This window comes from Filicampus tigris, chromosome 14 (genome assembly GCF_054856515.1).
Source record: "Filicampus tigris isolate MCC_2025a chromosome 14, RoL_Ftig_1.0, whole genome shotgun sequence".
NCBI classification, from domain to species: domain Eukaryota; kingdom Metazoa; phylum Chordata; class Actinopteri; order Syngnathiformes; family Syngnathidae; genus Filicampus; species Filicampus tigris.
The window spans coordinates 10,786,877-10,803,381 of record NC_141230.1 but is presented as its reverse complement, the minus strand read 5'-3'; the positions used below and the strand labels follow the sequence as shown (position 1 = coordinate 10,803,381).

The 16,505-nt window shown below is 41.0% G+C and overlaps 2 protein-coding genes across 3 annotated transcripts in view; both read right to left on the bottom strand.

The window, feature by feature from the left end:
- dcaf6 (ddb1 and cul4 associated factor 6) overlaps positions 1-6,737 on the bottom strand; it is a 22,846-nt gene extending 16,109 nt beyond the window's left edge. Inside the window, exons 1-5 of the mRNA XM_086050706.1 lie at positions 6,590-6,737; positions 2,795-2,856; positions 1,460-1,552; positions 886-1,071; positions 696-809 (exon numbers count right to left, since the gene is read on the bottom strand). Coding sequence (XP_085906832.1) covers positions 696-809; positions 886-1,071; positions 1,460-1,552; positions 2,795-2,856; positions 6,590-6,677 — 543 coding nt within the window. The 5' untranslated portion in view covers positions 6,678-6,737. The remainder of the gene's footprint in view (positions 1-695; positions 810-885; positions 1,072-1,459; positions 1,553-2,794; positions 2,857-6,589) is intronic.
- On the bottom strand, positions 5,453-16,505 carry LOC147136312 (NXPE family member 3-like). 2 transcript variants are annotated; one of them, XM_086050710.1, is made up of 5 exons: positions 16,290-16,505; positions 10,054-10,835; positions 9,540-9,610; positions 9,259-9,462; positions 5,453-9,005 (listed from the first exon to the last, which is right to left on the bottom strand). In XM_086050710.1, the coding sequence occupies exons 1-5, from the start codon at positions 16,371-16,373 to the stop codon at positions 8,440-8,442; spliced, it is 1,707 nt and encodes a 568-aa protein (XP_085906836.1). In that variant the 5' UTR covers positions 16,374-16,505; the 3' UTR covers positions 5,453-8,439. The 2 variants fall into 2 exon arrangements, with proteins under 2 accessions (XP_085906836.1, XP_085906837.1); XM_086050711.1 differs by having other exon boundaries at positions 16,404-16,489.

Sequence of the window (16,505 nt, the reverse complement as noted above, 5' to 3'; positions counted from 1 at the left end):
TTCAGCGAGACGCACGGTGCATTCAAATACAGTGGGACATTTCAAACTCAAACAGAAAAAAAGTGTCAGTAAACGTTAAGAGCTACAAATCTCAAAATAGGTTCGGCACTTTGCAACAGTTCAGGCGTTTTACCTGTTTAAAAAAAAAAAAAGTTTCTTTTTGGAATATGGAAGGAAGCAGAGACAACAACCAACAAGCACTGGAAGAACATGCAAACTCCACGGAGAAAGGGAGAAGCCAGAATATCAAACCCCAACATCAGGGCATTGAGGCGGCTGCGCCGCTTACCGCCAGTGTTATGTAGCTAAATGAGGAAAGCAAAATATCAGAAACACCTCTCTCGATAACGAGGGCAGTGTTAACCCCCTGCAAACCACCACCACAATAATAAACATCAGCAACTGACAGTGTCAATAAAATATGAGCATTATTATCACTATAAAGACAAACTGTTCTTGTATTGGATACAATTTAATTGCGCCCAGTGAGTGTGATGAAATCTCGAAAACACAGAGTCAGGTGCAAAAAGTGATGTCGTAAATGAAACATGAGTTGCTGGAGCAGGATTGCATCAACTCAAGTTAATTAACGGTTCAACAGGACAGAGCGAAGGGTAACGGTTTCCTTCAGGAGGCCATTTCTGACGACCAACAAACACAGTAGAAATGTGAGACATTAACGGATGTCACCGTACATCTTTGCAATCCTCTTTTGTGCAGCTGGTTTTCATGCGGAGGTCGAACCATCGCACGGTGCCATCCTCCCCACACGACAAGAAGGTGTAGGGGTCGTTTGGTACTGTCATAATCTGGCAAGGCAGCCAACAACCAAGTTAGGAGAAGAACATTGTCAACAGAGGGATTGGTGAAGCTTTTTTGGTTTACCTCATAGGCGGTGCCATAATGGCAGGTAAACTGACACTGTCTGTTGAACTCGGCACTCTTTTCTGTGTGGGTGTAGTAGAGGATTCCATCCCCAGAGCAGGAGATGATCTCCTGGTCGTTGGTGTGGGGCATGAACTTTGCACTGAAGATATTGGCCCGGTGGCCAGACCGTATTGACTTTTTGACCTGAGGAAGTCACGCAGAAACAAGATGGCGCTAGAAAGTGGGAACAGTTTGAGTTTCATCTCGGGCTGCAACAAACGATTGTTTCAAATAATCGATTCATCTGTTCATTATTTTGACGATTAATCAATGATCCAGGTTTAATAAAAAATTTTTTTTAAAAACAAGGGGTGGGTTTTGATTTTCTCTTGGTCGAAATGGGAATGTTGAAAAACAAGGTGCATGAAGCACACGTGGAAACTCATGGGTGCCACGAACCCACAGCATTACACCTACGCCTGACGTCATTAACGTCAAGAAAGTGAGAAATATTACGTTTTTACCTTTTGACATTGGTAAAGACATCATTTCAACTTTCTTTATTTCCTATTTAATCATTTTCTATACATACCTTTTTGTTGTACGGGTTGGTGATGGCCAGGAAGGTGTCATCTGAACCTGACAAGATGTATTCTCCCGTGTCGTTCCATGATATCGTGTTGACCTGGAGTGAGTCAAAGAGTCAGCACACAGTGAACATAAACTCCGTGAGAAAACTCAAGTGGGTTGATGGTCAATCAAATGTATACGAAATAATATTTAACAAATATCAATAGCACTATCACAGTCTCAATCACAAGTGACAAATCTAGAGCACAACGCTTATATCGAATCTTATTCATTTGTACATACTGGAGGCATAGTAAGGGTTGAACATCTTCATATTTTTGTACCGGTAGTTGACGCTGACTGAATAATAGTCGAGTCAACATCACCTCATCGATGACATCATTATTTATTTTAAGGAAGGAGGAAGAAAATCTTGCTGCATGTGTGAAGGATGAAGGCTTGAACAAAGCACACATTGTTGTCGATATGAATCGGTCATTTTCACGCTAAAGATCTACCACTGCTAATCTGTTTTTGTGGTCCATGCAGACACAACAATATATCGTCTGTCTTTTCTCGATTACAGGAGAGCATTTGGTGAATTCCCTGATGGGATGGCTGATGTGACAATTTAGGCTGTTTGTCAGCTAGCGTTAGCATATGTCTTTAAAATGGCCATGAACAGCACTTTGATTTAGTTGTATTTGGGGATACACAGTGAAAGTGACCATGCTACCGGTCTCATTTTTAGTAAGATATTTCCAAACAATTTGAGGCACCGCTGTTAGTTTGCTGCGCCGACTGAGCACATGTTGATTTCTGCGAGGCGTCTGTGTTGTTAATGCCAAAACACGTGATTGGCAATTAATCGACTTCAAGCTATTATTGTCATAACGCGGTGAAAAAGTTGACGCAGCAACTACCAGTCAGTTCAAGCCCTAGTGCATATTTGTGTCTATACTTTCCTGAGGGCTACAAAGGGAAGACAACATTGACAAAGCAAACTGTCATAATGTAAAAAATACATCACAAGCAATGCATGTTTACGGACAAAGCAACTGGATGCATGAATGCAACTTGACTACAGTATCTCAATTTTGGGGGGAATTCAATGGATTTTCACTTGGAATAAACACAAATTCATTCTAACTTTCTTATAATATAAATCCATTAAGTTATTTGTTGTAGTTAGATCTCCGGGTTGGCAGAGGTAATGACAAGAAGGTACAAGTTATGCTGTGCAGCTCGACTTCAGCCGCAGTTTTTTGAGTGTTTGTGACACAGTTCTACATGCAACTTTTCTGTCAGTTCGGGTTTCTCACGGCCAAGTCAATGGTCAACAGGGGGACGTACTCACACAGCCATCGTGTATGTTCAGCGTTGCTTCTAGTTTCAGTCTCTGAACAAACTCTCTTCTACCTGTAGATAAAATAAATCAGTTTTAGGATTTTTTGCTGGTTGCGGGGCAAACAATATGACTAAGTATAATACTGTACAGACATACGAGTGTACCCCTAATAAAAGTATAATGTGATAAATAAACCTATTAACAAGCCCAAAAAAACTGTTAAAACCTTCAACAAGTGAGATCCAAGGCTTTAAATATATGTTTTCTTTCTTTGCGGAGCAGTTTTGCTCACCAATTACTTATTTAGATGAGCACGTTTCTAATTTTGAGATGTATTTTTTGCAGGTTAATCCCAGGGACCTGAAACAAGGGTTTTATTAAACAATAAAAATATGACAATAGAACAAATGAACAATTGGTTGTCTTTTTCATATAACCAACTGTGTTTATTTCTTAAATTCACATTGTGTATAGAAAGAAACTGTATTTTCTTGTCTACAAAGATCAGAGTGGAAATTTCAAACAATTATACATTTCGGTTTAAGCTTGGTACGTATTTCTGAATGTATTGCATCTTAGTAAAACTAAATTGATTAAATAAAAAGGTGAGATCTACTGTAATATAACTTTGACAACATTTATTGTAAAGACGTCAAAAGTCAGGACTCTGTTGTGAACACAAAGATAACATTACTGATATTATAAATATTTTCTACTATATCGATACACTTTCAAATTTATGGGCCACTCCTCTTGGCGGACGTACGCCGTAACTGAAGTTAATTTTTTTTTTGTTTTCTCTTTATCGAGAGTGCAAAAATGTATTAATTTGCCTACTATTTTGCGTTTCAAAGCTGTATTCGCTTTGCTTTAACGCAGTTCCAGACAGACTTTTGCGAAAAGTGCACTTCATCACCCAAGCATTTAATTCAGATTACGTACATGTCAGTCTTAGGTTAATTTATCAATTAGCAATATGTCTTTCCTCGTAATCCCTTTGTAAGAATGATACTAGTCTATCTTACTTGCCGCCATGGAGGCGATGATGACTGACTTAGGAGCAACTCCGCAACATGTTTAGCCACAATTGTAGCCAGCTGAAGCTCTTTGCTAGCTAGCGCGTAGGTGATGTCTGTGCATCTAGCCCAGCAAAGCTTTTTTGGACCATCTCAGTGGTTCATATACCGTAAAAACAGAAGTCTGTGATTCTTAGTTTTGAAATTCAATGCAGCGTATGAACTGTCATTGTGTTCTGCATTCCGGTTCGCTTATTGAGAACCCATTCTCAAATATAGTCCAAGATGGCTTGTCTGTTTATATGAATCTTCAAGCCCAGAAGAAAAACAGCACCAACAACTATCCATAACTATGTTCTTCACCTGAAAAACAAAGACATTGGCGACAAACAGGATGGAGGGGTATGGTCAGAGTACTGTGAAATACATGTGAGTCACCATTAAGATTTTATCTGTCCAATATTAATCATTAAAATTAAATTTGTCATTTGAAAAAGCTATCTTTTTTTTCTTAATAGGAAAAGATTTACACCTGGCCCAGATGAAGCTGAACAAAATGAAAGCATGGACGTTTATATTTTGATTTCTCAAATAAAGGTTTTGGCCTGAAAACAAGTTTTGATCTTTGGCGTTAAACCTACAACAGGTTTGAGAGCGTTTAAACAGAAAGTAATGTGAGAAAATGTTAATGCCTGTCTGAGAAAAGTGTATTAAGCATAAAATATATATAAACTGAATCCATACAATATGCCTTGTGTCATTTTTCTTTTGATAAAAACTGAAAACGGGTCCCACAGATACTAACAACATACAAGGGTTAAATGACAGTTAAAGAGGAACTAAACCCCCAAAATGTTAAAGATGTAACAAAAAAAAAGACTTGAATCGGAAAATCTTTATTTAATAGATTCAAGGGTCTCAAATGGCACCGAATCCTTACACTTTAAAATATATCGAGACACGGGTATGTATCGAGTTGTCTTATTGGTGAGATATATCTTTGAAGGAAATTCCACATTTATAATGGCCTACAGACAAGGTTATTCATATTGTAAAATGACAAGAAACTGAGCTGTGCCATATCAAACCAAATGATAACCCTACGTAATTGAACCAAAACGTTTCACTTTAAAATAAACCAGCCATTAATCGTATCACACCCCATGAATCGAGATATCAAATGATTTTATTGGAGAGATGTATACACCAAGCAAGAATACATTGTTATGCCAGAACGATTCAAAACACAATACTGTGAATAATACTAAGTTTAGACATAATCATTAATCAACATAAGGCCAGTGCCATGATGGACAAAATCATTATCAGCGGCAGACCGGAAGTGACGTCAACATGCCAGTCGAGATTTAATAGCTACCAAGGCACTCCAGGGGTGACAGAATCCAGAGTGAGATAGATTTTGCAAGTGCTGTACTACTGGTCTATCACTATGTCATCTGTTATTTTAACACATTAAACATTTTAAAGTTTTAAAAAGAGAACAAATTCATTAATGCTTTTGAATGCTCCACTGTCTGAGAAGTGTTGTAAAACTCCACCTCTTCCGTCACTCTACGGAGCTCTGTAGCGTAATAAAACACCTCAAGATAAAGAGTCTGAATGTTTGTTTGACAATAACAAGTAAACATAGTTAGGTTGGAGCCATTTCAGTTAGCACAGTTTATTAAAGTGAAGAAGAAACAAACTGTGTCAGCCACAAAAGAGTATGCAGATTAATTGCCTTCTATGAACTTATTAAACTGCTTAGTCATCATATCATTTCATTTATTGCTGTCCTAAGCGAGTACACAAAAGGCAGATGTGATGTTTTAAATAGTAAATACTCCATAGATTTACTGGAAATAAACAGCAGCTGATGAAGATATACATTAAAAAAATGTAACAAGAGTTTTGATATCTTGTGTTTACTTCCCCTTTGTTCTTAAAACTTTACCTGCACAATTCAAAAAGATTTTAGGACTGCAACAGTTTTAAGCCTGGAAAAAATGAATTTACTTTACAATGTTTCCTATGTCAGGGTCTCTCCAAAGATGGTTCACAGGTTTAAAAAAAATCCAATTGTCGCAGTACAAAATTTCATATTACTGGTCAACAAGCAGGCACGAAACGGTGTTTTATCGTCCTTTTCTTTAGAATTACTTTATGTGCAGTGCATGTCAATGTTATGGAAGTGCGTAATATATTTTTCAAGTTTGAGAATCTGGGGCGGAATCACGTTTCAAAAGTGAGTCTAGAATCCCTTTTGCGAGGCAATAGTTTGTGATTGGAACACAACCAACAAGTTGTCCCCCTTCTCCTTTTCCAGGCTAAATATAAACTGGGAGAGCTGCTGCTGCTGCTGCTGCTTCTGTTTCTGTTGCTTCTGTTTCTACTGCTGCTGGTGCAGTGTAACAGAACACAATGAGAGCTTCAAGTTGTCAAGCTAAATACAGCAGTGACTAAAATTGCACCTGCCGCACCTATTCGGGGCTTCAGTCTTTTAACTTAAACCCAATCAGCTGTAAACAGCTTGACAGAACCGTACAAAGGACCAATAACACAAGTAATTCACTTAGGTAATCACGTGCACAGCAATTTCTCGAGAAGATATATCTCACAATGACAATAATAAGACAGTCCGTGTTTACATTACATTACATAAGTGTGAACCTGTCAAACTATCTTCTCTGTGGTAAACATTATCATAGAGGATCATATAAGAACAAGGGCGACATTCCACTACGTTCCAAACACGCTAGCTTTCTCCACTTTGTTGTCCCATTCTTACCTAAATAGTTCGTCCGAATGTTGTTTGGCTCGCTGTATCCGATGAGGCGTTTATTTACATCCCATACCAGGTTGCCGGAGCAGGACATGGTGACCGAGCGTGGCTTTTAATAAACAACAACATTGAAATTTAAGCTAACCGCCTCGGGGATTTCTTTGGCCATCGGTCCCTGTCAGTCGGGACGATGCTATCGTTAGCTAGCCGCGACAGTGCAGAGTTTCATGGCGGGAAGTGAGATGAAACGTTCCCCAATTCCTGTCCCGGCAGTCGCCTCTTGCTTGTGGCCCGACTCTCACCTGCTCCCAGTGGGAGTAGCTGTGCGTCCGGCTAGCCTGGCCTGCTTTATTTTGTCGAACAGGCAGGCAAACGATCAGCTGTGTCCACACAACGCGATAAACGGCGAGGTTTAAGCAGGAGCGAGAGCGTGCTCGATTTGTCAGTTCGTGAGACGTGCGGGGGGCGGAACACTAGTGGTGGGAATCAAATATTGTCATCTTCCAAACCGATTATCCTGTACAGGGTCGCGGGGAGGTCCTGGAGCCTATCCCAGCCGACAATGGGCGAAAGGCATACTACACCCTGAACTAGTCGCCAGCCAGGGAATCAAATAAGTACTGATAAATACTTTACTTAGACTTTCAGATTTAAAATGAAGATACCACCGCCTACTGTGCTGGAGTGTGGGCAGAGCATTATGACTATTGCACAGTACTAGGAGAAAAACAAATATTACCAAATTCTCTTCTCAACCCCGTTCTCTTAATAACTGAAACAGAGCCTTAAACTTAATCCCTTCTCTCCTTAGCATATTTTAAGACTTAAACACTACCACAACACTGTTCTTTAATTCGTTTTCTGTACTAGTCCGTTTTTATTTTATTTTTCTTTGTTTTTGTTTTTACGCACAGTCACACGTTTGTGGTCGATCGAGTGAGAAGTGCACCCACGCCGAAGACAAGTGACTGCACGTCTGCACGTCTGCACTACCATCTCAACCGGAGCCACTGAAGACCTTTAATTTTCATGTTTGAAAATGAAGTCAGACAATATACTGTATTAAAATGATTGTACACAAATAGGGAAACACTCAGATTTTGTATTTATGAGCGCGTTATAATATTTTTGTAAAATAAATGTATTTTCCTGTTTGTCTGTCTCCCCCTGGCTGTTATTTTGATGTATTGATCTGTGTTCTTGAATAAAGAATTTTAAATACATACATACATACCGTTTTTTTAATAAATACTGCTACCGCCTATCCATGAAATCTGCTCGGTTGACATAAGTAACTCTTCCCAATCATTTGTAGCCTACTTTATTTCGACTTAGCTAGATAGGTCTTGCGGCATCTACTCACCACTAGCTGAACTGAAATACATAACTTTAAAAATATCCGTCACATCTGTCCTTTTTAATGCTGAGCCAATGCATCTTTTTTTTTTTTTACAGCGGGAGAGAAGGTGCAAGGAACAGGTAGCGTGTGATGCCTGTTGTGTGCTGGAATAAGCAAAAATGAAGAAACTAAAAACAATAACAGCGTTTAAAAAATAAAAAAAGCTTTCATATCCCATGGCTATATTGCCATGGCATATATATAAAACATATTGATGTGATTTTAATATTGCTGTGATTTTGTTCATTTTCAGTGTCTATGTGTGCCCTGCGACTGGCTGGCGACCAGTTCGGGGTGTAGTCTGCCTTCGCCCATTGACGGCTGGGATAGGCTCCAGCAACTTCCCGCGACCCTATATAGGATAAGCGGTTTGGAAGATGACATGACATGACATTTTGTTCATTTTCAACGAGGCCCCTATTGGTTTGCACTTTCAACCTAGTTGGATTTATGAAAATCATACACTGCTCCTGGTCCCGTCACGACAAACGTGGGACAACATCATGTCTACCATGTTTTTGACAATGGCCCTAGGAGGGTGAATGTTGTGAGGTTGGTGGTGCGCCACGCACATCTGCCAGGCATCCACCAGCATAACATTGAGACCCTTGAACATGGCGCGCAGTACGACATTCAGTTGCAGCGAAAACCAGTCACTGAAGTTCAGGCTGAGGTCCCGGTCAAGGGCCCTAGGGTTGGCCGTGCGGATCACCACCACCGTCCCCGGCGCCCGGTCCAGGAGTCGCACCACCGCCTTGCGGATATGCCGGAGGCGATGTATGTATACCTCCACGGGGAAGGCGCTGAAGTGAGCCCAGAGGCTGAGCGCCACAACCATGTTGGGACCGCCAGTCAGGCTGTCCAACTCATTGGCAATGTAACTCAACTTGTGTGCCATGACGGTGGTGAAGGAGACGATGGGTGGGCCATGGAAGCGGTACTTGAGCAGAATATTGTGGGTGCTGTCCACCGCCATAAAGGGTCCCACCTTTATTGTACTCTCCTGTTTGAATTCCTTCATCCCTGAAAGGTAGAATACAATAAAGCTACATAAGAGGAAACCTCTGGTCAGGAGCAACTGGGAGTTCAGCCATTTTCACGAGACCCTTCGACGTGATCACAAGCATTGACTAAAGTGTAACAATTGTCATTCATCCAGATTCACTATATATATATATATATATATATATATATATATATATATATATATATATATATATATATATATATATATATATACACACATATATATATATAAGTGATGAAACGCACTCACCTGGAAGCACAGTGACAAGGTACTCGAACCACTGGCGCATGGTAGAGTCGCCGTACATGTAGACCAACTTGTTGGTCAAACACTGAGTGATGGATGCCTCATCAAACTGGCGCATGGTTACGCCACCCAATGGCCTCCAAATGTCCTGGTAGTAGTATCCAGATGTTGCCAGCTTCACAGGATCCACTTTTTGACGGGCATTTTCTATATTGATGGCAGACACAATGATGCAATCACCATCCCCAAAAAGTGAGAATCGTTCTTCTGAAGTTCAGCAGTACCTTTCCTGGAAGGCAGCACGATGATGGTGTCTGATGTGGAAGCATGGATGGGAAATTTAATGTTCACGCCACTGATGTCAAAAAGTGGATTACAAAGGTTACAACAGGAATAGTAACAGAGATACTATCAACTAAGAACAAAAAGAGGGTGAGCAATTCCAACAGTACCAGCCACATCCTTAAAACCTAAATCCCATCCTTCTATGACACCAGGAAGTACCCCAACTGTGATACATGGGTCCCCAGATATTATCCATTTTTTAACCAATTTTCTCCCAGTATATCACGTTTTCTTCTATGTGAAGTACCCAAATCAGAGTTTGGGGCCCACAACTTGTTTTGTGTCAAATAGCTTTTCAACTGGAGGTCATACAGAGATGAACCCAAGTGCTACTGTTGACAGTTTCAGAGGTGAACGTTCCAATAACTCAAATGTGATTTGGGGTTTAAGAGATTGTTCTGCTTGAAATACTTTTGAAAAAGCTCATCCCAAACAATCATTGAGTGTAAAGACCTCTGAAAGAGCAAAGCTTCCTTGTTGGTGATAATGTTTTTGAGGGAGCCCCCCAGGGCGTGGTTGTTTCTGGTGTCGCAGCTGAGCATTTTGGGCTTGTAGCAATACCAAGGATCACCGGTGTGAAGGTCCGTGTAGTTGCACAGTGGCCCCTTCTCTTGCGGCAGACACATGTGGCACAGCGTCTTCTCAGAATGATTGCCTCGGCGAAAGATACCGGAGAAGTACAGCCGATCGTGACGTTTCTCCCTCAATCGCTGCAGCACGGCGATGGCCTCGCTCGAGTGCACCATCGTGACCCCAACCTGAGCAGAGCCCTCCCACGGAAGCGGGAATCGAGCGGAATAAAGTCCATTGTTGTGGTCCAGCACCTGCCCGGCCACGCCCGCCCTGTGTTTTGGCGAGTGCAACCGAGCCAACAGCAAATCGCCGCCGTAGCGCTTGGGTCGGCCCTTGAAGTCATGCAGATGGATCTGCACTTCCAGCTCGTCACCAATGTACCAATTCTGGTCGTTTTTGGCAGGGACAATTGTAAACAGGCTGTGGGCGGGGTCACTTGTCTGGGACAGGTTGGGTGATGCAGAGCCGGAGGGTTGCTGGGGCCAGGCAATGAGGTCCAACAGGTTATGTTCCTCCAGCTCTTCTTCAGGTGACGGTGGCTGGCCCAGGTGGGGACAGAAGGTACCCCTGTGCTGAAACGTGGGGAGGCTTGCAGACAAGTTTGATGACATGAACCGGTTCTTGACTTTGTACAGTACTGACACTGTGTGGTACTTCCAACTCTGCAGAGATGACATGTTATACATACATGGTGCCGTTTAAACTACGGGTCACAGTGACTCAGTGCAACTGGGGAGTGGCTCTTTGGTGTGTAGCGAGAGATCATCAAGTGTGCCACAGGAAATTTTCCAGTTTTACTGGATTGGTCGGAAAAATATTTATTTATTACGAATATATGTTTGTTCAACTATCTATGCCGGTGACATACAGTATAGTGATCAGGTTAGAGAGGCCCTGTCGGCTGCTCCGTCATGAAAATTTTGGGGAATAATTATCCTCATCCCTCCGTTAGAAATTTTTCATAATTATTATTTGTTGCCTTGTATGTTTTCATAAGATCAAATTTGTTGGGTCTGCGCCATAAAATGTGACAATAAGGACTTTGGAATCTATTTGGTGGTTGTTTTTTGCTTTTTAGACAAAGCTAGGTTGTCAAAATAAGCCGTGCAAGTTTATATTCACAAAGACGTGCATGTACTTTGATACAACAAATGGCCCATTAAATGAAATATGGTGCTTTGATCGCTTCACCGACACGCGGACAACTGGAGCAAATAAGATAATACATAATTTATGGTAATTTGACGTCATTTCAGCAGATTGTGAGTATAATTTAAAACTCATTCAATCCCAAAGACATATTTGTCTTTTCACAGTCCAGACATTGTCATGTCATCTTCGAAAATGTTTGGTACTGAATGAGTTTTATACTATCGCTATGCATAAAACTGCCGACCGTTAGTGATGGTTAGATGAAGCCTTCTGAACGCTTAAAACTTTCCATCCAAATGTTTCACAAAAAAGGCTAAACTTGTGAAGCTTCATGTGCACACAACCCCCCCTGGTGGCTATATCCTTGATTCTCATTTGAACTGTGTAACCACTTTTTTTTCCCAGTCTCCCAACAGTGTCTCCATGAAAATAATAACTGTTATCTAAACACCAAATTAGGTCTTCTGGACTGGGGTTGGTTTATGCAATCTGTTTATGATTAATTTGTGGTTAATGCTATTGTATGAAATGACAAATGACATCCTATGTTTATATTGAAATGGCGTTTAACAAATGATTATGACCTTGACTGTGTGTTTATTAAATGGTTTTTATTTTAAAAAACTATTTGTGTGGCTTGGCTTGCGTGTATGCACTTTTGCCTGACTATGCTGATAATAAAACTTCACAGAACCCATTGACAAACAATGGGCTCTGTGAGGTTTCGCTGCACTTTTTAATCAAATCTGTTTGTCTCCTGAAAAGAAAAAAAGTCCTTGAAAAATGAGGCCAGAACTCTAGAAACGATTGGAGAAGAACAAATACACTGTACATGGAATTGCAATTTAAAAAAAGTTTCTGAGCTTAGTCGAAGTTTATTCAAAGACCGCTTACACAGTAGGTGGATTGTCAAAAATATCGATACTTCGGTACTTTATCGATGCTAAACATTTTGAACGGATTTGAACTAACTTGCTCTGGCATCGATATTACCGATACCAAACCACTGACTTCGATACCAATAGCGCTTTGCCAACGTCTGCTGCTAATGGTCTGCTGCACCCGCGCACACTGCCGAAGCGTGCCCCCTGCGCCCCTCCCTCCTTGCTCTGCCGAGTGCAGACTGCTCGTCGACTCCCTAGTTAGACGCGCGCATGAGCTACAAACAAAGTAGGACCGATTAAAAAAAAAAGTGTGCGCCCCCGGCTCCTGCAGTCGAAGCTGCGTCGCAATAGCACGGAAGCTCGCCCCCACTCGAGCTGCCGTGGTCCTTTCGGTCAGCCCCTCCGCTCACTTCGTACCGGCTGGCAAGCGTGGGCGGCGGCGGCAGCTTCTCTCAGCGTGCGCCCGGCCCTTTTAACGGATCCCCCCAGCAGCCGCCGCGGTGGCAGCGGTCGCTCATCGCCGGGTCGCTGATCCTGCTCGGGCCGGGCCGGCCCGGCTGGCTCATTCGGCCGATGCCGAACCATAGAATGGCGCGTTGCGGCTCCTGACCCAAAGTCAGAATCGGCTAAGTACGTCTAATGGCCATATTGGACCGACAAGTTCAAAACTCAAATGCACATATCCAGCTAATATTTAGTTTATAGCTTACGCATCTGCAGCATGTACAGAAACACTGTACATACATATGCATCATATGTTTGCTCAGACTGCTTAGATTAGATAGACTTCCTTGCTTGCCCATAAAATGCAGCGTTGTGTTTGTCATTTATATTTTCTTTCTAAAGCAAGAGAAGGTTAGCCAAGTGTTCAGTAGCATGTTTTCAGTAACAGCTGCATTATTGTATTGTCTTGAACTTCTAAAAAATAAAGCTCTTGTGAAGAAAATAATACTAGATAATAATGCAAAAAAATGTATTAAAATAAATACTGGTTAAAAACAGCCCTTTGAGTAATCCATGGTAAAGTTCACAAATAGTAAAAAGTTCATGAAATTGAAGAACAGAGAAGTTCATGTGATTTGTCCAAAAATGAATCCTTTTGTTAAGAATCGAAATTGTGAATCGTTAGGAACCAGAATCGAATCAAAACATCGGAACCGGAATCGTCCAAATTCAAACGATGCCCAACCCTACCTGCTACTGTTCTGGATAGCCAATAACTGAAAGTATTTTAATTTATTTTATTTTAGTTTTTTCATTATTACTATTATTATCTGTGACTTGTTGGTTTGCCTTAATAGATAAACATGTGTGTCTAGATACTCAGACAATTTACAGATTTTGTTGTCAATTTATGTTACTGTAAGTGGTGGCTGTTATTGCTTTTCATTACCTTGAACAACTTGAAAATGAGGACAATTCAATCTCAATTATTAGCTGTATTTGAAAATGTTAAATGTTTTCTTCAATTTTTCTAAAGTGTATAAAAACGGTCAAAATGCATTTTTTGTATTATCAAAAGTATTATTAGTACAGTATCTTTATTTTTTTTTCATTTAAAATCTATAGCTATAGTTTGTGTGTGCGGGTCACTGATGATGTAGTGGTACACACGCCTGAGTTGTGTGCGGGCAGCGTGGGATCGGTTCCCGCTCAGTGACGGTGTCTGTGTGTGTGTGCCCTGCGACTGGCTGGCGACCAGTTCAGGGTGTAGTCTGCCTTTCACCCATTGTCAGCTGCGATAGGCTCCAGCACCTTCCCGCGACCCTGAACAGGATAGATAAGCGGTTTGGAAGATGAAATGAGTTTGTGTGTGCGTGCGTGTGAGTCGCACCTCCCACAGTGCCGAACAGGTTTATTGGCAGGAGAAGGAATGAAGCAGTGCAAGTCAATGTTGATTACATGAGCCCATCTAAGAAAACATTACATGACAGCTGAGCAATAATCCGGTCTGACAAGTGTCTATTGCTGACCAAATGAAAACAGAAGAGAACAGGGAACAACAGAACAGTTACTATTGAATCTGCTGAATAAGTGATAAACGAGCAACCTGTTAAAATGTAATTCATTGCAAGATTTCACAGCGCAAATGTGTTGTTTTTAGCACAGCTGCAAACATAGTGCCCAAACCATAATTCCAATGAAATTGGAATAAATGTACATTTAATCAAATTAAATGTAAATGGCAGCAGGACTTAAAGTGGAAATCAACTCAAACATATTTTTTTCAATAATATGTTCTATGCAAGTCCACTAGGCATTCTGATAAATATTGCATTTGTGGGATAAGACTTAATTCACTCGTTTTTAGCCACCTCTGGGGCGGCCATTTTGTCACTTGTGTCGACTGAAAATGACATCACAACTACCCAGGACTCAGGTAACGACCAATCACGGCTCAGCTTTAGAAAACAGACGAGCTGTGATTAGTCACTCCCTGAGCCCTGGGTAGTTGTGATGTCATTTTCAGTCGATAGAAGTGACAAAATGGCCGCCCCAGAGATGGCTAAAAACGGGTGGATTTGGTGCCTAACTCATATTGCACAAACACCCTATTAATCAGAATGCTGTGTTTCAAGTAGTGGGCCTGCTGGGAACATATTCTTGAAACAAATATGTTTGGGTTGATTTCAGCTTTAATGATTTGCAAATCCTTTTCAACCAGTAACTATTTGAATACACTACAAAGACAAGATATTTAATGTTCAAGCTGGTGAACATTATAGTTTTGGTGCAAATATTCACTCATTTAGAATTCGATGTCTGCAAAGAATTCCAAAAGAGCTGGGAGAAGGGTATGTTTACCACGATACGAGAGGTTCCCAGTGAAAAGGCAAAGCAGCCGTTGAGGCAATCACTCCCTGATTGGAGGTGGAGGGATGGTTTCGAGCAGTTGGTAACGTGTTCAGCCCCATGAATTGTCTGAGTCAGCTGGGTCCACGACAGGTCAGTACGTTCACGTCAGGATCGGGATTTGGACCCATATGCAGACGTGACACGGATGTTTTTGAGTAAAATGTCTTTATCAGCGAAAATACAAAGTAACTACAGAGAGCTGAAACTGGAAATGAGTCTACATCCTCACTCGAAGAAGGTTTGACGTACTGACACCGTGTCATTGAGTAAAATCAAGTTTATAAACTTAGTAACTGTATATCAACCGATATACAGTATATATAGCAACAAGTCATAACAAATATGACCTTTTAATGGGTCGAGGGGGTGTTCTGATCCCAGTTGGCATACATAAATTAACAAAAAGTTTTTGAATTTTTTATTACATGATTATTTTTTTGTCTAAATAATTTACATTGGATAATTTGCCATGGTACACCTGATGATCTCTCAAGGCAAACAAATGTCCCGTGGCACACAAATGTCCCGTGGCACCCTGGTTGAGAATCAATGAATTAGGGTCTGTTGATTTTTTTTTTTTTTAAATTTGTGCAATTCAGGATTTATGTTGTTTAAAGCGGAAGTCTAGGCAAACATTTTTTTTTAAGAATATGTTCTATGCAAGCCCACTAGTTGAAACAAGGCATTGCGTTTGTGGAATAAGTGTTAATCTACTAGTTTTTAGCCATGTCTCGGGGCGGCCATTTTGTCTTTTATCGACTGAGAATGACATCACAACTGCTCACAACGACCAATCGCAGCTCAGATTCAGAAAACAGGTCAGCTGATTGGTTGTTATGAGCAGCTTTGTTGTCATTTTCAGTCAACAGAAGACAAAATGGCCGCCCGCAGAGATGACTAAAAACGAGTGCATTTTGCTGCTTAATTTATATTCCACGAATGCAAAATTAATCAGAATGCCGTGTTTCAAACAGTGGGCCTGCTGGGAACATATTGTTGAAAAACATATGTTTGGGTTGACTTCCACTTTAAGGTCTCTGTTATCTTTAATCTAATCATTCTTTTCTGTAGCTGTAATCACAGTATCAAACTTTTTTGACTATACTCATGATTTCTTTAAAAAAAAGGTACACATCTTACACATTTTGTCTTGGTATGTAAACTTATGAGTACAACTTCATCATTACCCCCCCCAAATAAAACAATTGAATAAACTTCTCTCACCTTCCTAGTAGTGTTGCGCAGGAGGAAGATAAGGCCGAACAGGGTGAGAATAAAGAGGGCATATTTCCCAAAGATTAAGGACATGGTGACCGTGACTTTGATCGTGTTGATTACCTGCCGTCGCACAGTAATAGTAATGTCGTCCCACAGCCTTGACTTGCCTTTCCGTCCAACACCTGGGTCCAACTGGGAAGTAGCCTCGCCCACTGGGCGGGG

Bases quoted from the DNA above. Each gene is read 5' to 3' on its own strand.
- LOC147136312 (XM_086050710.1), bottom strand. From the start codon at position 16,373: ATGTCCTTAATCTTTGGGAAATATGCCCTCTTTATTCTCACCCTGTTC. The intron at 10,836-16,289 runs GTGAGAGAAGTT...TCATCTCTGCAG, and splicing joins TGCGCAACACTACTAGGAAG to AGTTGGAAGTACCACACAGT. The intron at 9,006-9,258 runs GTGAGTGCGTTT...TCTACCTTTCAG, and splicing joins CCTTGTCACTGTGCTTCCAG to GGATGAAGGAATTCAAACAG.